General features: G+C 43.7%; 1 protein-coding gene across 2 annotated transcripts in view; it reads right to left on the reverse strand.

Moving 5' to 3' along the window:
• The window catches only part of ASB2 (ankyrin repeat and SOCS box containing 2), a 32,193-nt gene extending 14,080 nt beyond the window's left edge, over nt 1-18,113 (reverse strand). Inside the window, exons 1-7 of one of the 2 annotated variants that reach the window (XM_023927652.2) lie at nt 17,833-18,113; nt 11,974-12,238; nt 10,298-10,402; nt 5,779-5,945; nt 4,980-5,135; nt 2,752-2,997; nt 341-512 (exon numbers count right to left, since the gene is read on the reverse strand). In XM_023927652.2, the coding sequence (XP_023783420.2) occupies nt 341-512; nt 2,752-2,997; nt 4,980-5,135; nt 5,779-5,945; nt 10,298-10,402; nt 11,974-12,218 (1,091 nt within the window). In that variant the 5' untranslated portion in view covers nt 12,219-12,238; nt 17,833-18,113. The remainder of the gene's footprint in view (nt 1-340; nt 513-2,751; nt 2,998-4,979; nt 5,136-5,778; nt 5,946-10,297; nt 10,403-11,973; nt 12,239-17,832) is intronic. The other variant, XM_023927653.2, reaches the window with a different exon arrangement.
• Between the last annotated feature and the right edge of the window lie 4,065 nt (nt 18,114-22,178).

A 22,178-nucleotide genomic window follows, 5' to 3' on the forward strand; every position in this document is an offset into this window, starting at 1 on the left:
ATACTTTTTCTGTTATATTTCAAGAATATTTTGAGGACTTCAGTTTAATCCACTTCCAATATACATTATATTATTTAGCTGTAATAAGTGATGTCTTGTTAAAATAAAAGGAATCTTTCACCCCACATTCCTGCTCACCCCATCCCATCCCAACCTCTAAACGCACTCTCCAGTGTACAGTTTCTAGCCTGAGCTCTGCATGCAGAAAGCCCCCCTCTCAGCTGGTATCTGCCCTGCTCACATTGCTCAGAATGAGTTCTGGGACATTACATTCTCTTTTTGCAAGGCCTTTGGATCCTTTTCAAAAAAAAACAACACCATAAAACTAACTAAAACTTACTCGCAAATCCCTTTCTTGGCTGCTATGTGAAGAGGTAACAGGCCATCCTTATTGGCTTTGTTAGCATCTGCTCCTTGGGACAAAAGGAACTCCACAATAGGAATATGTCCATTTTTGCAGGCTTCATAAAGAGCAGAGGCGTTATCACTGGCTTGTGTATTTATATCAGCACCTAGGAAGGAAGAAAATCTTTTAGCACCCGCACCCAAAGGTTAAAATGAGATGGAGGAGCATACTTTGAATGAACACTTATATTTCCATGACTGGAGCTATGAAATGTGCTGGATGGAGATGAGAACACTGACATATCAGAGGTGGCACAGTCATATCACCCTTATATCATAGATTTACATTGATTTATAATATGATGGGAATTTTATGAGGGGCAGTTTATCATGGGTGGCAACTATTAGGTCCCAATCATGAGTCCAGGCTCCATTCAGCTGTAGCTCAAAGGCAAAAAAAAGATTAAATGGGCTGTTCTTTATATGGCATGGTCCTTCCTTCAAACACACTAATTTTTATGTGTTTACACTATGTATATATACTATTCCTGGGCAGGAGTTTGGACTAGATTATCCCAATAGATGCTCTCTAAAATTCTATGGATATCTATGCTATATTTTTATTTAAATTTATCATTTATACTCTATATAGTCACACTGTAATTATTATAAATACACATTTATAGTATTTATACTCCAATTTGATTTGAATATGTATCCAGGATAAAAGAATACTGTTAAAAATGACATCTGCATGGTGCTGATCAACAATTCTAAACAGGTTTTATTTGTGAGTGCCTTCATCAATGAATATTGCATTTCAAAACTTAGCACCTGTGGCCATATCTCTTCACTTCAGGAGGGTTGGAGTTAAGCTTCAGATGTTAAGTTCTACTATAAAAATTAGATAAATATTATCAATGAACTACTGGATTATATGGGAATTTCTTTCTTGAGCTCTAATGTATGCTTTGTTTAATAAATAACATGCAAGTATAAACTAAGGCAACTCTTTTTTGCCATAAACAATATGGAATCTAGCTTTTTCTGTTGTAGATATTTAAGACCTTTAAGCCTGGGTTTTGACTGTCATATACTGTACCATGGTGCTCTCAGGAAGGCTGCTCTATGTGCATCCTAAATGGGAATGACAGTTCACTGGAGTTTTGCTTCTAAACTCCAATAAAGAAACCAATCAGTCTTCTGTTTGATCATGAAAGCTCTCTGCCAATGAGGACATTTCCCTGGGCTCTCACCCTAAGCTGAAACATCTGTGTTGTGTTTGGCCCTTTGAAGATGTTGTAGCTGGAAACTTCAGGACAATTACAGTGACAAAACATAACACAGGACTATGTTCCTAATGAGAAAGAAACCCTTTTCATTATGAAAATTGCTCATCATAAACAAATGAATGATATCATTCCTGGGATGCTCCGAAGAGCTTTTCAGGGCTTGAAACAATTGGACAGTTTTATTGGCGTTTTGTGCCTTTTTCTCAAAGTTGAACTTCAAGGAAATCTTAATATCTATCTAATTTGAAACACAAATCACATCCTGGCTTGGTTTCTTAAGTCATAGGCAGCATGATGGACTAACAAAACTCTCTTGACAAGACTATCTGGGCAGCAGAACACATTTTTTTTGTTTCCCAACTCTCATATCTTTCTTAATCTTTCTAATTTTTTCAGAAGTTTTTCTTATTTTCGTCACTGGTAAGCTCTTGTTTTGCAAGTGCAGGACCCAAGTCTTATTGAAGATATTAGTCCATTGTGAAAATAAAATATGCCTCAGTGAAGTGTATTTTGCTTATTGTAAATCTGTTTTAAATGAGTGGAGCAATAAAATAAAGTTTTAGTGTAAATTAGATTCAAATTCACTATGTTTATATGTTTGAACACTTACACATGGGGACAGTGAATCTGCTTCTATTTGATATAAACCCATAAACTCTACAGTAGTGCTTTATCTATTTTCAGAGGATACATTACGAGGACAGCTAATCTTGTTCATCACTGCACATTCTTGAGCAGATGGGGTAGGCTGAAGTTCAACTTCTGCCATCTATTACCACCTACAGCTGTCTTTTATAACTGGCTGGATTTTAGGCTACATGTGTGCAGCAGTATGGATTTAGAAAGCTGTAAGGAAATGCAGTCAGACAGCACCACATTACTTCCCAGAGCAGGTGACCGTGAATGAATGCTGAAGAAGTGCATGTTTCTAGACCGTGTATTTCATGCTCTGTAAAAGACCCTACCCTGTCCCATCATCAGGAGCAACAGTGTTTTAGTGTCTCTGCAGGCCAGGCTTTGCCTCCAGAGCCAGAAAAAACGATCCAGGGAGAATTACTGGGAAACTCTGAATTATTAATAATTAAATGAATAGATGCATGTAAGCTGTACTCACCGCATCTTGCAAGGTATCTCAAAGCTTCCAGCTGCCCACTCTCAGCTGCCACAAATAAAGAAGTGATCCCATAGGCATTTGCAGACTCAATCTTGGCACCTCCTTTCACAAGGATATCAATGATCTCCAGGTCATTTCGGGAGACAGCCTCATGGAGAGCAGTCCAGCCTCGGTTGCAGCGATGGTTGGTATCTGCATTGTACTGCACCAGGAGCCTTGCAGCCTCTGCATTCTTGCGCTCACAAGCTGTTTTAGAAAAAAGGGAAGAGGCTAGGACAGGCTTTTGAAAGTATTCTGGATGTTGGGTATCCATTTCAGGTAGCCCAAGGCAATATAGTACAAGTAGGCCATAGTAAGACCAAAGATCCATTTAAGCCTGTATGAGTGCAAAGGTTGCTGCCAAGTGACACTGTCTGAGGCTGAAAAAGGATGTGGCAGTGAAGCCAGTCTTCAGCTGGACCCAGATAAGTGTCCTGTGCAGAGATTGTGCCAAGTCTGCTACTGGGGGGAATCTGGCCCAGCACATTTGTACCAACAGGAAACCAAAGGGACACAGTGAGGTGATAAGGTGCACAAAGTAATTTATGAAGAACAAATATGCTACAGAAATCACGTGACCTGAACACTTTCTTTCCAAATTCTGTGCAAACTGACTCCTTATCTTATTGCCATGGACTGCAGATAAAAATCTATGTAGAGAAGAAAATTTAAAAAGCTCAAATCAACAGTTGTGTAGCTCAGTAGAACTTTGTCAATTTATAGTTCAATTTATAGCTCAGGACCATTCTGAGCTAAAGATAGTTTCTTAATAATTAATAGCATTTTGTTGATTTTTATTCTTCCAATTTGTCCCATAGCTTTTTGAATCCCAAATCATGAGGCTTCCTATGCACCTTAAGGGTGGGACTCTAACCTAGAAGTACATAGGATGAGCAGCTACATTGGAAAACCCCAATCAGCATTTGTTGTGCAATGTACAGAAGAGAAGCACATTTCATAACAATTAGTTTTTTCTTTGAAATAATAGTGTATTTTTCTCACAGAGGTCTGACTGATTCTTCCTTTGCAATAGCTCCATGGTGCTCTCCCCCATATACAGGTGTCATTTGTATACTGAAACCAACTGTGTAATTAGACATTTCTGTAATTATCGATCCATGGCTCTGCAGAGTTTAATTTGCTTACATAAGAGGGATGACTATTTTGTTATGACAGTTTTTTAAACTGTTGTTTGCTGTTCTTGTTATTGTAGGATAATGTAGAAGATACTGCATCAAGGATAATCCATTCTTACTAACTTCTCTGTCTAAAGGGTGTTTTCATATCATTGTTGTTGTGATTATTATTACTATGACCTCTACTACTACTACTACTGCTACTGCTACTGCTGCTACTACTGCTAATACTGCTATTGCTACTATTACTACTACTGCTAACACTACTGTGTGTTTAATGCACAGCTGAACAGCTTTTCCCTGGTCAACTAAAAGCCAGAATTTTGAAACAAGAGCATTTTAAATGTAGCTCTAATGCTAGGCATCCAAATTTGGAGGCAAGATTGTTGTTTTAACCTGTAATATGTGTTTTTAATATTTTAGAGCACTAAAAACAAATGGCAGGAGCAAAGGACATTGGACATGAAGGTGTGAGAAGTCTCCTGTGAATGTTTGTGATATCGTGGATATATTGCTAGTCTGCTAAAAGAAAAAAGTGTTCTCTCCAACCAGCAGCAAAGTAATATGTCTGTGTTAAATACTTTATCTACCTCACTGAACTGTTTTTAATTTGAAGACTGTCCCATAGCACACAGCCTGGCCTGGCCCACACAGTATATGACACTGGCATGTCTACAGTTACTGTACTTGCCCATCCAACAGCTATTTAGGTCCTACCATTTAGCAAAGAATATGTAGTCCTTCACTACCCAGCTTTCTGTAAGTTTGGGACATTGTGCAGACAGCTCGTGCTTAGGGCCCCAGTGAGAATCTCACCCCTCACCCTCAGCACCTCATCACAGCCTGCACCCTGCAGGACAGCTGCTGTTCCTATCTCTGTTCATGAGATAAAAGACCATGGCATGGCAAGTGAGGCATAGGAGATGGACTACCACAGGGAAGGAGAAAACAAGAGCTAATCACTGCCCTTCAGCCCCTCATCACGAGTGGTCCTGCAGTTCTGCCTTGGTGGTGCCAGAAGAGCTCAGCATCCCTGGAAAAGCAGCTACTCACCTTTGTAGAGCGGCGTTTCTCTGGCCTTGTTGGAGATGTCGGGCTCAGCCCCAGCCTGCAGCAGGGTGAGCAGGCAGTCCAGGTTGCCCCGGCTGGTGGCCAGGTAGAGAGCTGTCTCCTCATTGAGGGTGCGCTGGTCGATGGTGCCTGGGTACGCTGTGAGGGAATGGTGAGCCCAAAGTCATTGTGGCACGTAGTGCACAGCTATCTGCAGCACCACCACCCTTCTAAATCCTTGGGGGTTTAAGTTGTTATTGTTTATTCATTTCCATAAGCAATGTAAATTAGGAATATACCATAATGTTACTGTAACTCAGGTTGAGTATGGAAACCTGTCTTCAGTTTAGATTAAAATGTTCAGCTTTGGCCACTAGTGATGCAGAAAGTTGTTGAGTAACTGTTCTTCAGCCGCAGTTTGAAAACAAACTACAGTAATTAACTTCAAGCACCAGCAAAGGGATGCTGGGTTGGATCTTCCCCCAGGGGAAACTGTGGTTATTCCTGTCAGCTTGCAGCAGCCAAGCAGCTCATAGCAGGAGAGAGCTCAGCTTCAAGGCCTGAGCATGAGAATCCCAGGGCTTGGCAGAATCTATCCTGTATCACTTTCTCCCAAATATCATAGCTTTAGGCTTCAGTCTGGAAACCTACTTTCCAAGAGAAGGTGGAATTAATATACAGGCAGGGAGGTTGGAAAGAAGCTTCATACACAGCCCCAGGCTAGGACTGAAACACTGCTAATTTGGCCTTTTAGTTTATCCATGTTCTTTTTCCTTTTGTAATTAGTTATAACTTCACTGACCTTTTTGCAACAGGCTGAGGCAGCCCACTTGGCCATAGTATGCAGCTTCGTGGAGGGGTATCCAGCCATCCTTATTAGGTACAGAAAGGTTTTTTCCTGATTTCATCATGTTGCACACTGCTTTTTCATCTCCATCCCTGATTGCTGCCACTACAGGGTCAATTTCTCTTTAAAACAAGATTAAAACTTGGTTATTGCTTCCTTCATTACTGAGAAGCTTTCTGCAGCAACATCACTGTTATATTTTCCCAAAATAGTGAACCCCTGCAGCCTATATAGCATGTAATTGTACAGTGAGACACCATAGGGCCTGTAAAGATAAAATTTGTCTTCTCTAATCTTGTCACTGCCAGCAGACCAGAAGAATCACTGTCTGGAGCTACTGATCACTCTCCTCAGAATGTAAGGAAACTAGGTAGGTGTAATTAATGTCTGACACAAACACTTATATTTTAGATGTTGGGAGTTGTGCAAGACTGGCTCTGACATTGCTGTTCACACTGCAGTGTCCATAACTGATAATTGCATCACCTCGCTGTCCCTTGTGGCATGGTGCTTCCACATGAGATCTTTAAATAAGCACAACTCTGAAGAGAATTACCCCTGTATATCCTTGAAGAAATTTTTAGATTTGATTTTCAGGTGGTTTTAACAGAAATTATCAATAAATCTTACTCTTGTATTTTTAAGATACTTCTTATTTCCATGCATAATCCTGTTTTCAGAATTTAGCCAGTCCACTGAAGAAGGGAGAGCTCTGGTTAGAGCATGTCAACACTGGGGTGTTGGTCTTGGCTGTCCTTTCTTCATCCAGGGAGGAATGAAAAAATCCACCTACCCAAATCCCTCTGCCAAGTGTGCATTCAGCACACTGTGGGCAGCAACCCATTTACCTGAGCTCTCTGTGTGTTTGCACAGCAGGGCTGACCTGGGCACACCAATCCTGCTGCAGAGCAACACTGACAGCTCCTGTGAGTCTCCCCACACAGTGGGAGTCCCAGCACTGCCTGGCAGCCACTTTCCCCAGGCCAGCAGCACCTGGTTCCTTCCACTCCTTCCACCCCTTCTGAGGCTGCTGGTAGCATGGCAGAGGTGGGGAGCTGGAGAGCTCATACCTGCAGCCAAGGCAGCAGGACCCTTGCCCGTGGTGGGCAGCAGCTCTGTGCATGCTGGTGGGCTGTGCCTTCCAGTGTTGGCATCTGCTTGTGCTCCAGCTGAGCTGTGCTGGGACAAGGCAGCCACAGCTCTGTTACTGCCATGCACTTAATGACTAAGATTCAGCATGGCCAACACTGTGAAGGAAGAAGCACTTTACTTTAAATGGGGACTTGCAAAAAATGAATGTGGGCTGTAGTTTCAGAGCCAGAAAACAAGAAGTTGCAGAAAGCACTGGAGCATTTGTGGTTTGAACTAGCTCTACAGAGAAAATCTGGCAGTCCTGAGGACAGTGAGATGTGGGAGAGAGGTGTGTGTCTCAGACTATTGGCGTTGCCAGGGCAGGAATACAGCATGTGGTGGAGGTCATGCAGGCTAGTGGTGATGGGAACAACCAGAAACTCCAGTTATGACAAGAAGTCTAAAATACCACAACAGAGTGAGATCAGAGACATAAAAATATGGGCAGGTCAGCACAGGAGTCCTCACAAAGCACCATACTGGTGCAACCTCTGCAATTTGTGGGAGTTACAGGAGCAGCACTGAACTTCACTGCCTTGTAGGGGCTGGACAGACCAACAGGCTGAAACTCACACAGGCCTCACTAATTTCAGTTTGCCCAAAGGCACAAAATCTATGCCATAGACAAAATCTATGCAATGATATTAGCATTGAAAGAAGTCACCAAGCTGGTTTTCTGAGGATAAATTCAGGGCCAGGAGTGGACAGGTGATCTCAACCTTTGTGCCTGAGAATGGGAAAAGACACCATTTCCCAGGTGAAATAGTATTTGGTGCCACTCACTCCTTCTCTATAGCTGGAAGCAGTGTTTTCAAGACAGTAGGGTCACAAAAATAGCAACACTGGAATGAGGAGAGATATGAGACACAAGGCCAGGCATTTTGCCTGAGCAGATAACAGCTAGAACATGCAGCTGCTGTCCTGGCCACAGCCCTCCCAGGAGGAATTGACTGACCTTCTGATAACTGCTGGCTGGATGTCCCAGGGACACTGCTGTATCTCCATACTGATTACAGTACCCTGGGGACTAAACCTAACATTACAAATTGTGTACATATAATAGATTTTTATACAGGTGTTTGAAATTGAGCTTTTTTTTTGGAGTCTGCTGACAGCAACTATTGGCATTTTTGGCTGGGAGAGGAGGCGGAGGTGGGGGATCTTCATCTTTCAACACCTCTGGCACAAGGCTGCTGAAACCATCTGTTGTTCTGTACAAAGGCTCATGTTACACTTGTAGGGCTGTGACCTCAGGATTTGGGCACATGATATAATTACTGGTGCTTAATGAATTACTGCATGCCAGGTGGGCCATGGCAGGAGTCTGTGCACAGCAAATGCAAGGTAAATCACATTATCTGAGACCTCAGGAAAAGCAGGAGGTACCTTGGATCTGGGCTGGGGTTAAAAATGTGTGAAGAATCAGTTATTATTCTGCTTAAGCTCTCAGATGTTGAATGAAGCAAACTTCTGTTGGGTTCCTTGACCTTAAATGATTCCTGAGTAAGATGAGGGGGTTTGCTGGACCAGGCTGCGGATGCTTTAGCCAAGAAAATTCCAGATCAGAACAGAAGGTTTAATGAATCTCCATGTGAAATCCTTGTTTTCTGCCTGACTTATAGTTTGCTGTTATAAGAACCCACCCCATTCTGCTGCCTGGATTTCATCAGATATAGAAAATAGAAGTATTAAAACATGGAGGTAGCCTGAAGATGAAATCTTAACCTTATAGGCAACTCAAAAGAATTACTGCATTTCAAAGACCAGTAGGCAAGATAATAAATACCCCTTGCAGATGAGATGTCTGGTGAAGTCAATTCTGAGTGCTGAAGAAGAGGTTCAGCGGAACATGGAATGGTTCAAGGAGCTCCTTCTTTTCCTGACAGCCTGGAGAGATGCAGGCAGGATGAAGGAACACCACTTCTCCAGGTGAAGCCAAATATTATCCCTGCCTAGCTCTGAGACTAAGACTATAAAAATGCCAGTCATATCATCATCTCCTAAGATTTCCCAGCTATGCTCCCATGCTCTACATGGCAGCAGAGGAGGGATAATTTATCAGCCTTCTTGTATATTGAACTCTATGCAGCTACCTGGTGGAGAAGAACAGCCTGCCCTCAAGTTTTCCACTGCATCAAAGAGGCATGCAAGAAGTGCAGAGCACCTAGTGAGTGGATGTGATTGCAGTGTGGCCAAGGGAAGCTGGCAGGTGACAGGGATAAGGCAGCTTTCATGTTGTAGCAGGAAGAGGTTTTCACAATGACAGGGAGGGCAATGCCAGTGGAGCGCCTAGAACAGTCTGCATCAGCCAGGATGCAGGGGTAGGTGGGGGAGATTGTAGAGCTGGGTGAGAGGTGAAAGAAGAGAGGTAAAAGGGTAATCACTGTGCCTGTGCATCCAGGGAGGGACGTGTAAGATGGATCAAACAAAATTTGAACTGGGTAGATAGAAAAGGTGGGGAGTTTCTTTTCTGCAGGACACAGGGAAGTGCTGGCTGTAACACTTTCCTCTTGTCATCTGATAGCTAAGGGCAGGTGCATGTCTCTATTCTGCACTGCAGAGAGCTGTAATAAACCCATCATGGTTCACACATTTTCACTACACACAGGCACTGGGACAGAGCTTGGGCCACTGTCTGCTTTTCTCATCCATGACTGTGTTCAGCTAAGCTTATTTGCAGCCTCTGCCAACAGCAAAACAGGAGGATCAGTCAGTCAAGGCAGTTTCCTCCTTGGACAAGTAAGCCCTCCTTAGTGTGACAGGACAGCACAGGTATGGCTGGGAGCAGGCATGGCATCTTGGGAGCATTTATAAAATACTTACTTGAAGGATTGGACTTTCTCACCTGGTTTATGTGCTGTGATACATTTCCCCCCCACTTTTCCCTGTCCCTGAACACTGAACTTAATACCAATGCAGTTCTTTCAGCACCTGCCTGCCTCATCTATCCTGCTGATAAGTGAGCCAGCCTATATAAATTAACCACAGTGCAGTCATCCCTGCCCTGTTGTCCTTGTCACCTCAGCGCTTCTGACTGGACCCAGAGTCCCCAGGACATGAGCACTGGGGGGATGGAGAGAGATGAAGAGGGAGAAGAGAACAAGGGTATTTGAGGTAGGTCACTTGCAAGAGCACAGGCTTGGGGCAGTGGGGAGGTTGGAACAAGAACAGGAGTGCAGCGAGGGTGAGGTGCAGGTGTCAGTGAGACCTCCTCCAGATGAACACCGCATTTCCCCCCTCCAGGCACCATCACCACCCAGAAGACATGTCTCAGGGAGAGAGTGGGTAGCAAGGCTTGTTTTGGCCGCAGGGGAAGGCAGGAGAGGGAGAGGGAGACACTTACACGGACTGGGATGTGCTGAACAGGCTGCTGTCGTACCTTCGCCTGACCCCCCAGGCTGCCCCCGAGCTGGATGGCTGAGCACGGCCTGTCTGCTGGGCCGCCAATCTGGAGTGGCGATGACATGAGTGAAATAAGGAGAAATACTCGGAATAGGAGAAACAGGTCATGCTGAGGCAGAAACAGAGACACACATCCACAGAGACGGAGCGAGCGAGCCTGCCGGTCAGGGCTTTGAATAAAAGCAGATGGCCAGGGCTTGCTCTGCACTGGATTCAGCTGCTCACTCGGCTCGAGTTTATTTTTGGCCCTCTGAGGAAGCGTCAGGGGATTCAAATGACCATATAAGACAACAGTGTGGTTAACCCTACCACCACCACACAGGAAACAGGCACAGAGCGAGGTGAGGTGACGCTCATCACCTCTAAAGTGCCATGCAAACAGGTCAGAAGAGGGGGCAGAGGAGGACCCAGAGCTACTGGATGTCAGCTTCCTTTCCATCTCTGCTTTCCCAGCTCAGCAATGCTACAGATTTGGTGCTACAAGCTCCAAAGATTTTCCCTCTGGTGAGAGCTCTAACACTGCTGGGCTGAGGTGAGGCAGATTAATGCACAGAACTGCTAATGCTGCTTTTTGCCAAAATAGCAGGTGTTGAAGGACCTTCAACAAGGACAGGACCAAATGGCCAGGGAAGCCCTTATTGTCCCCTGCATTGGGTCTCTACAGGGGAGCTGACTGTGTAGGTGCACAGTAACCACACCAAGAAACCAGTCCTTGGTGGGAGCAGGACTGCTGCCTGCACAGCATCCTGATTCCACAGCTATGCACATGCTTGCTGCTCATCAAATTGCCCCCAGTTTCCCAGCCTTGGAAACCAAACAACCACAGGTGGTAATGAGCAAGGCATCAGAGGGTGGTGGAGGTATGAAAAAGGAGGAGGAACAGAACTTCAGTAACTGTCAGTTTATTAAAAAAGGGAAAACTAAAGTAACTTAAAAGAGTAAAAGGATATTTTTCCTTGCTTTGGAGGTGACTTTGGAATCTATTCCCATCCCCCTTGAGAAATTTGCCTTTTTTAAAGTGAAAGGGGAACAATATCTGGGTTTGAAACTGTCAGCAGGCCTATGTGACCACAGCTCAGAATTTCAGGGGAGGGGGATGCTGCCACGATTTGGTGTCTGGAGTTGCTCTTGGTTAAGAGTGGTGTGCTTGAAGTCAGACTGATCTGAAATAAACACATCCTTTAAAAATTGAAGTGTTTAACAGGTAGTCAGGTACCACTGTTTTATACACCTGTTTTTTCTGCCTCACTTACGTTTTCCCATAGCAAATGCTTTGCTCCCACTCTGGCAAAACCTAAGCTTGGCATAGAGCAGGCAAAAGGAGCAGCTGGCCTTGGGAGGGTTTCTTTTGCTCAAGAAAGCTTGGCTGTGCCCCTTTTTTCATTATATTTGTTGCTTAAAACAGACAACATCAAGGAAATCCTCCTCTCGCTATGAGCACGTAAATTGTTGACCTCACTGGATTTATAGCAGACTCCAGCTTTGACACTAATGACAGACTCGCCGAGGAGCCGCCTGGCAGAGCTAATTAGAGAGCAGGGGCACTGACAGGGAGCCTGTTTTCTGCTCCTGGGCAGGGCTCTCTGGGGGGAACAGCCCGGGCTGGCACTCGCTTACCTTTGCCAGGGGTAGATGCGGTAGGGAGGGTTGTGGGGGCTGGCACAGCTCGGGGCGCCCACCTCACCAGCACGGGCCACCAGCGACTTCTGGGGGCTCTGGGCTGCTGGCTGACCCGCCGGGTCCTCTTCCAAGCTCTGCTGGATGGCCATCTTTATAAGCTCATCTTCACTCAGGCTACTGTACAGGCTGTACTCCTCACAGCCTATCGTTTGTCTTTGAGTATTTGCTGCTGTCGTAGCCATTTTTATAATTCTTTGCTTTCCTGTAAAAGGAAATTGTGATCATCAAAATCTGGAAAATGGAAAAAGCCTCGACTATCTTGTACTGTGGTTCGGGTCTGCCTCTTAATTAGGCTGACCAGAAAACCCTTCAGTGATCCTTCACCATGGAGAGAACATTATCAGCTAAAATCTGCATGTAAACTGAATGAACAAACTCCTTTCAATTACACAGAAATAACTGGTTAACTGGTGTTTAAAAAAGGGGGAGTTGTTGCAAGCAAGGCAAGTTTTTATCTGCTTATTCTGGTTACCACGTCTCAAGAGAAAAATAGTTAAAGGAAATCCCCTTAAGATTAAAGAGACAAATTTTTGAATTTTATTTAGGAGAAGATCAGCAGATGTCTCTTTTTCTTGGTTTTTGTATTTGCAGTATTTGCAATTTAAAATTTTGTACTTGCTGTATTTGGAGGAAATTAAGGGAAGAAGTTTGTGTCTTTTCTGGTTTTCTGCAAGGACAGGTTCCTTTGCACCATAAAGTGCAAAGAGGCTTTGTAATTTTTTCCACCTTATCTGGAGATCTCTCAAGCAACATGCAAAGCTATGCTTTGAAGTGACTGTTTCACTCAACGAGGAAAGCAATACCACACTGCTCTGTTTCACTTCTGATTTTTTGCTTTTTCACAGAACAAAGTTCAAGGTCATGAGTGAGACAGAAATGAGAGAAAGGGGAAACATTTGACACACTCAGCAATCACAGAATGACTGAACCACCACTGCAGGGCTCTAAAAGGCAAAGACAATTCAAAATACTGCAGAATTTCTAGCAGTGATAGGGAAGTACTGATACCATGAATGGTATAATGCTCTAACAGAACCTCATTTGGATGCCAGAGAGCACTCTGGCCATCAGTGTTCAAGAACCAAGGGTTTATTTTATAGCAGGAGGTGGAAAAACTATCTTCCTCTTTTAGGAAGATATTAGCCAATGCAGAATAGGTCTGATTTTATAAGCACTGAGCAAGAACTGTGTAAAATAATGGGGAGCACTGGGGTGAGGAGCAGTGGGAGCCTCCGGGCAGCTGTCAGCTCCCTTTCCCTGTACAGCTGCTCTCTCCACCAAGCACCCAGCTCAGCCTGGTTCCCTGGGCACTCACACTGACACCGATGGCAGAGGGGTCCAGCAGGCCACAAGCCTGACACCAGGAAAGTGCCCTGCTGCAGCAGCCCTTGCTGCCATGTGCACAGCCAAAAGACAGTCCTGACCCAGAGGAAATGACAGCTCCCCTAATACAGTTTGAAGAAATTGCAAGAGCTTGAATCAATCAAGTAACTTAAAACCTTGGATTTAGGCTTTTCACTTCAGACATGGTGATATCTCCCACATCAACAGCCATCTTAGGCTCTAAGCCCCCTCCAGAAGAAGTGAGAAGTCTTCAGGGTAAAGGGAAGCTGAGCAGATTTCAGACTGACATCATAACTTTTAACAATAAAAGATGCATTTTACAGGCACTAAAAATGCTAGAATAAAACCTTCAATTACTGTAAATAATGCGACCCAATTTTGGTGGTTTTTCATTTCTTTTTTTTTTTTAGTTCCTTTATTTTCAGCCAGATATCTCATGGCTGCTGTTGTTTCCCTTCTCCAGTCAGTGCCTCAGCTCAGCTATGACCCTTTCTGTCCTGAAGATCCGAGGCGTCACACCGCTGATAGCCTCCCTGTGCCCCCGCTGCTCCGGTACCTGCCTTTGGCTGCTCTCCAGCCAGCAGCTGGCTAGGAACCATGACACAGCTTTGTTTGTCCAGCAGCTTCTGCTGCTCTTTGGCTTGCTCAGCCCCTGGCACGCTGGGCAGTACTTACATAGTCTCTCAGCCTAGGAACTCACGTAGTGACTGGTGAGCTGCAGATGTGTGGAACCCACCGGCTGGAGTTGGAGGGAACATCCAGCAGCCGTCCGCAGCATCCAGCACTGCAATGCCTGAATGTAGGGACCTGGCCCCAGTGGTGACTCAGAAACCTAAACCAAGCTGTCAGCAGGAAGGGCAGGATCTGATTGTAAGCTCCTAATGAAGGTGATGCACAATGAATCCTTGAAGAATGCAAGAATGGAGATGAAACTGCTCCTCTCTGAGGGCAACCTGCACCAGTGCAGGCTGGGACACAGATTCCTCCTCTGTATCCTCCCCAGTCCCATTGCCAGCATCCTCATGGCAGTGAATCCACCGTTGCTGTGCTTCTGAGCTGAGTGTTGCAGTGCCTTCTGTGGGAGCCTGGCCTTTAAGGATCTTACGGGAAACCTCTGCCAACATGACTCCACAGCCTGGCACAGAGGAGCTAACTCATAAAGCTGCTTTACCACATCCCAAATAGATCCAGGTATAAAGGCCACTTCTGGACCTTCTTCCCCTCCCTCCTTTTTTTTTTTTTTCCACACATTCTTAAGGCAAAAGGAGCTAAAGAGAAGATTTTAAATTTGTGGGGATCACTCCTATTTCATCCCCTTATCGTTTGTAGGGGTTAACTGCAGAAAAAAGGGAGAACCTCTCCTGCATGTTGGTGAGCCTCGCTAATCTAAATATTTTGATAGGAGTTCCACAGAGTTCAGAATTAACAGTGTTGGCTGCAGCTCCCATCACTGATCCATCCTGCAGGGAGAAACTTGATAGGGTTCAAAACAGAGAAAACTTTTCGGTTCTACTCATTGCACTGCACAAACATGATGAAGGTGTGGGGTCACATCCTGGGCTGCAGGAGCTTTTGGGTCCTTATTGAGAGCCAGGGACAGTCTAGGCTGCCCTGAACCCCTGCAGAGAGTGTTCTAATTGGCCTTGAAGCTGTCCCTGCACCCCCCTGCTGTCTCCACTTGCTCAGACAAGTGTGTGTGTGCAGTTTGCCTGTGTGCTGTGACTGAGTTTGGCAGGAGGCAGGGCACATGCCTTCTTCCCTACAGCTCCCTGCAGAGTGGTGTGCAGCAGAGCCACCGCCCTCCCCTTCCACCTGCCGATGCTTTTGTTTGAAGCTGCAGGACCACAGGCCAGGGGCACTGCTCTGAGTTGTGTCTGTAAGAAGCTGCAGTGAGACAGCTGAGCTGCGATGACAGGCTGAGCACATGCCTTTGACTGGAGGCTAATGCACCACAGCCTGATTCAGTTTACCCTTCTTTCCCTGAGACCAAACTCCGTGGCATCACCTGGCAGTGCCTTGGCTCAGCTGACAGAGCAAGGCTAAGCTTACCCCATCTGAGGCCACCAGTGAAACTGCTAACCACAGGCTTATAAAAGCTCACTAAGCTAATGCACTACAAGCTAAATATTTTCCACCTTCTGCAATGAAGGTGTGAAAAAAAAAAAAAATGTTGCTAGAAATATTTGAACAAGTCTGGATTAGTAAGATCTGGCCAAAGTGGTCTTTCTAAATGTAGCTTGAATCTATTTCCTTGCTCTGAGCTGGCTTACTGTAGGTTTAAAGTATTGGAATTAGATTTCAAAGTTAAATGCTGCAGGTTTTGGGGGAATGTCTTAACATTTCACTGTACTGTGAATTTCTCTGGCAGCCCAGGAGCCCATCCTCACATGCAGGCAGCACACAGCCTCTACTGGGACAGCAGAACCTGATTTTTAAAGCTGTGGGTATAGGGCCCATATTATTTCTTAGAGAATGTTTTGCTTTCGGGTCCGAATGCTCCACTAGTGATCTCTCTGGGCAGAGACATGTCTTGGAAGTTTGCTGTCTGTGCTGCCATTTAGTAGGTCAATCTGACAAGATCTTCTGGAATCTACATTTACCACCATTTCCACATAGAGTCTTGTCCTGATTTTAATTTTACCATCCTGATTTCAGTGAGAGTTTGTTAATTCAGATGTGTAATCAGGCCTGTGCCATACAGAGGCAACTTAGATGCATCCAGTGACCAGAAGGTAAGGTTGGAAATAAAATATTTGTGCAGGTATGTTTGTGACCTTCTAACCTGTGTTGATGAACAGCTGTACCTGCTAGATCTCTGAAACCAAAGGTACTACTCACAAGGGGGACTACTAGTAATCACCTACATGATGGCAAAAGCCAGAGACAAACACAATTAGGTTGCTATTATATTCAGACTACAAGCTCTGTCAACATACTGTGCTTCGGAGAATGGGCCTCTGATCCCTGATGCAACATAAATAAACAAGGATTATGGCTGGCTTTGAACATGCAGAACCATGCAATTCAATACCATTAGCATCTGAAACAACTGGTCCCTGTTGATAGCACTTCTTTAAAGGAAAGCTTAGCGAGGCTGCCTGTCCCCCCTCAATAGATCCCAGGCAGCAGAATTAGCAGAATTACTTATTTCTGTCAGAGAAAGATGGCAGATGAGTGACAAGGTCATTAAGGGAACAGAGCCAGACTCTGCCTGCCTTTGCGCCGAGTTTATTCCAGTCAGCTTGTAACTGAATACAGAACCTTGTTATTTATGGCTCAGAGTGCAATAAACCACATTTGTGACAACATAACCAAGTCTTTGTAGGCTACAAGAGAGTAGACGAGCAGCTTCATCATTTTGCCTTTTGTAAGGAATGGTTGAGCTCCTGCTTCTGCAGATCTGTGTTTGCATTTCCACGTGTTTGTCTTTACTTCTGAAAGCAGCAGGAGCACACATGGGGGAAGGCAAACACGGCTGGATGTCTTCACAACAAACTGAGCCTCTACATCAGTTCTTACTGTGGCACCTTTCAGGACACATCCTCCGTGGGCAATGGAAACCAGACCAACTTGCAGCACGTAAAGCACTCACGTTTTTGCTACATTTTAGGTCAGTTTCCTGATAAACTTTGCAGTTTTACAAGGGTATTATATTGGATAACTACTACAAGGAAGCAGGTCATTTTTTTAAAAACAGAAAGATTTCAGTGCCTGTTATATCTGCCAGAGCTGAGACATCAGAAGGATGACACCTCATGCTGTCCTGCTGCAGCAACAGGCAAGGATTCTTTGTAGTGACAGCTTATGCAAGCCACTCAAACCACCAGCCCAGTGCTGAAGGAGCAAAGCCAGGCTTCCCAAAGGAATCCTCTGAGCAAACAAATCCCCTTGTTCAGCCTCAGCTGTCAAAACAGGTCACCTATCAGCATGGCATATGCCCTGATGCCACCAAATCATGATTCCGTGCAAATTCTTTGTGGGAAATCATACACCTGCAAGCTTTTATTTCTTCTCAGAACATATTATTCCACACAGAAATCAGTGCAATATTAGCTTCATGTCAAACCAACTGGAAATTTAAAAAATTATTTATTGATGTAATTTTTCTCATTCACACTGTGCCTTGCATACTACATTCTACCAGAGTATGTTGTAGCTACAGCATTGATTTCTGAGCAAGATATTCTAGAGACAAAGATACAGGCACCACCTATGAGTAAAAGAAAAATAAGGAAATGACAGAGCTACTGTTCTGTTTAACACCAGACAGTGTTTTATGGCATATTTGAAAAAAAAAACAAAGCCCAAAACAAACAAAAGCAAATCACAAAACTCCCAAGACTGTTAGGGTGTTAGATTACAAACTGCTGTAGGAATAAATATTTGCATAGACATAATGAATTGAGAGATTGAAAGTACTAAATAAGTTCAAAACATGCATGTTTGCATTACCTTTTTGTTCTGAAATAAAAGGGTAATAATGATGTTGAAATGGGTTATCTCCTTGGTTAAGTCTTAATTCAGAAAATCCTTGCTGGTATTTGTCTCCCTGCTTTGCCTGGATGTTTCGATCAACTGCAGGACAGCTTTGAAACACGCTCGCTTTGAAGCCTGGAGTTTATTTCTGGATCACCCCATGATCAGCGAATACAAGCCAAAATATAAGTTGTTCCCAATCTCAGATTTCCTGTTTGAAGATGCACAGCAGAAACTTGTACCAATCCTAAAGTTCTTCTTTGTTGCATTATCTGAAGAACTTCACTTCATCAACATCCTGTAGCTAAATGACACAAAGCTGACCTTTCTATTACATCATTATTTATTGTCCCTGACAAGTAGACCATATATGGATATGTTTCTGGAACTTAAAGAAGAAAAAAAAAATTGCCATAAAATTTTGCAGTAAAATATGCTGTCCTGGAGAGTTTTATTTGCTTGGGGAGAAGTGACCTCCATTTACTTTTGTTTTAGCTGATGCTTATTAAACAAAGCAACCAAACATTACATGGGTATTTACTGATGTCTTGGAGTTGTTCATACATTTTTCAGGCTGCAAGTTGGAGACTTCAGGATTCCAAAAGATGACAACAGCACTTTGTGAACCTGTTCCAAGTAGTATTTGTAAGAGCTTACTAGTGGAGAATGACTGCTCTCATACCACCTAAATGTGAACAATAGATGCTCCCTCAGACTTCTCAAGGCCATAAATGTGAAGTGGTACCCATTTTCCCCATATCTGGGCAAGGGCAAGCTGGCCAAGGAGGAGATAGCACTGATCCAGGGATAAGTTAGAACAGTCAGGCACACATAGGAGAACTGACACTTGGATTGTCTGGATCATAGGGATAATAACGCTCCTTTTGGGAAGGTTTCCATCTGTTTGTCCAGCTAATACAATGAATGGAGGAAAACTATAATAGATTATTAAACTTATGCCTGTGCTTTTTCCTTCAGCTCCTGTTGCACTCATTCCCATGGCAAAACATTGCATATACCAAGAATAAAGCCTAGATGGAAGTGGATCTGGAATCCTTTCTGAGTACCTTGGTGAGGCTCAGGTTTGCTTGTAGGCACTCTGTCAATGCATGAACACCCACATCTAAGGCTTAGCAAGAGCAATCTTGGAGGGAAGAAACATAGCAAGACCATATCACCCACTAATATATGATTCAACTCATCTGCTTTGTTTTCAGTCTTTAGACCAGCATCATTCTCTCCATGCTTGCTCCTGAATCCATCTTGCTCCAGCATGACATCATGGTGAATACCTGGCACACCTTCCTTCCCTGCTGTCTGCAAAACTATCTGCCAGTCATAACCAGTGCTGGGACTGTTTTGTCCAAAGTTAAAGTCATCCAGCAGTTACTGTGACAGACAAAGGAGCTCTGGATGTCATCACCAAGTGTGAGAAACTCTTATGCCCTTGACAAGATGTCAGCCAACCCTCTGTGACTGTTAAACAGCACTCAGTGTTTTTTTCCCTTGATACTATTTCAAGATTGTAATTAGCCTTGGCTTAAAACCAAGGGTATCTCCCACATTTAACCCTTCTGCTTCCTCTTTGGCAATCTCTCTCACCCTTGATCACTGAACTCAAGAAAAATTGCTGATACTGTGATGCAGGTTCATACTTCGCAAAGGCAAAGGTGTCTGAGTTTTCCAGGATGGCCTGTGTGATTATGAAAAGACATTGGGGCTCAAGGTCCCATGGGCTATGAACATTGCAGGTGGCTCCCCATGCCATTCACAGCAAGCACACTGCAGTTCCCTTCCCTCCCACGTTTCTGGGCTTCCTTGCAAAAATCTGTGCACCCTTGATGTATTTGAAGCTGCTGTGAATGCTGATGCACTATTTTCCAATAAAAGCACGGGACTCTGCTTCAGAAGATCTATTTTCAGATACCATTAACTCTCTCTTTTGTCTTGAGTAAATCATTTAACTCCTCTGTGTATCATTTTCTACATTAGTGAAGTGGAAATAATCAAATGCATTAACTTCAGAGAACAGTCCAAAATTCCTTGCAGATGGGAAGCCAACAGGACTACTTATATGGATAGAGACTGCTGAATAAGACCTTATTTAATTAGTATCTGTGAAATCCTCAGAGGACAGCCTCATATAAATTTGAATTTTAATTACAGAAGTAATACTATACAGAAATGAAATCATACATTAGGGGGTTGATTTTTTTTTCCTGATGTAACGATATTGTGACTTTATTACAACACAACCAAAGCATAATAATAACAACAATCATGATTTATTAACATTGCATCAGATTGGCTAATATTTCCCCTGGGGCATGCAAAATTACAGATCTGCATTTTCAGCTTGACCCTGAGACATTTCAATAGATTACAAATGTCACCTGCAAAAATGAATATGTAAATTTACACTGTTTTCTGGAACAGATTTCAAACTCAGACTGCATATTAGATCTGTTCACTTCCCTTAAATAGAAATGATGGAAATGACCAATTCATGCTGATGGGGGAGAGTCAGCTTGGGTCTCAAAAACAAGGCACAGTAGAAGAGATTTGAATCTGGGAGGAGAAAAGAAGTATGACCATGTGAAAACAAATGGCAAAATAATCAAAAAGATGGTTTTCTCCTTCATATTTCTTCAAAATAGCCGGAAGAAGCCAGGTTAGGATAGCACATTTAAAATCTTTTCCTTTGTCTCTACTTCCATTAGTTGAATTAATTAGCCTGTCATCACTATTAAGCCCTTCAGCTCTACCAAGCTACACAGCTGAATCTGGCAGCTGAGGCTGGAGGGAAAAATAAAGTTTGTGCCTCCCAGGAGACCAGTGAGCTTGTTACTTCCTCATTCTGTGTGCAGAGCTGCTACAGATGTGCCTTCCTGCGATGAAGCGCAGGTGAGAATGGACATCAGCACAAACTGTCTTCCACAGCCTGTATCTACCAGTCACGACTAATTCTACTGCATCCAAACACTTGGCAAATGTGTGGCTGTTCTGAAAGGAAGAAAGTACTGACTAGTTCTGACAGTAACAGTTCTTGGACAGAAAATCTTCATAACACTTTACCTCAGGACAGCATATCTTTTTGTGCACCAATTACCTGTAACTGTTGTCTTGTTACTTAGGTCTGGTCTGAATTTTTTACTGTAGAAAGACAGCAAGGTATTTTGAGTGGCACATTTCCATAGAGAGCATGGATCTAGAGTACACATCCTTTGCCATATATCCAGTGAGCAGAGCTTTGCATTCAGTGTTGCCATGCTGTGCTTCCATCAGACAGCCCCAAACCAGAACCACAAGCACCTCTCCTGTGCCTCCTGCTACACAACCCACATTCAAATAACGAGAATATAGGAACTCCCACAAGAAAAGATGGTTTCAATTTCCTTTGCAAGAACTAATGATTTCTTTGGCCACAGTACCCTGAGAGAGGCAAGGAGCCAGAGGAACTTGTATGGGAAAAGGTGCAGGATGTCACGCATGCCCAGGGGTAATGAATATGATATACATTATTCCATACTAACTTTGCTGCCTAAATACTGCTTTGCTGGAAAGATGTAGCTGTTTTGAGATCACTCTACCAAGATCATAATTCCCCTTTCAGGAGGAATTTAACCAACTTCAATGGTTGCTGACACACACCCTGAATCAGGGTGGACTTTGGCTCAGTGTATGACTTATACCTCTGTACAGTGGCTCCTCACAGAAAATTTTTCCCTTTGAAACCTAATCAAAATTAAGTCCTCACTCCTCTGGAAATGTGACATGACCACAAAGGGGAACACCCAGTGTCCAGGTCCTAAGACCACTTTCAGGTGTCTGATGACTCAGCCCTGCCAGAGAGTTTTGTAAGAGTGTACAGCTATTACAGTCAATGCCACTCTGCAAATGTCATCATAAGGTCACATCCACTGACTCAACCTGAAAGAAGAATCAGTCAGAGGGAACATGAAAATCTAATAGGAAGTGAACACAACCCAAAGACTGTATAAACAAATACATGTTCCTTGGAGGAAGAGGGAAATCACAAACATTATCATTTAGTTCTCTGCTGTGCAAATATCATTTATCTTATGTTATAATGTATGTTAGTAAGAATTCTAATGAAAGACCTGCCTTTACTTTGACCTTTACAAAATCCACAAAATTCAGAGATATTGCTGAAGTCCCAGGGCTCTGAGGCTCCTGCAGGGGAGCAGGAGGATGGAAATGGCAACCTAAGACACAAACTTCTGCGAATAGCAAAGGTCTTGGGAAAAACAGTGTCTCCAAACTGACGGAAAAATGAAAACAATTTTTATGGAAAACAACTT

Source organism: Cyanistes caeruleus, chromosome 6 (assembly GCF_971803275.1).
Source record: "Cyanistes caeruleus chromosome 6, bCyaCae1.hap1.1, whole genome shotgun sequence".
Classification (NCBI taxonomy): domain Eukaryota; kingdom Metazoa; phylum Chordata; class Aves; order Passeriformes; family Paridae; genus Cyanistes; species Cyanistes caeruleus.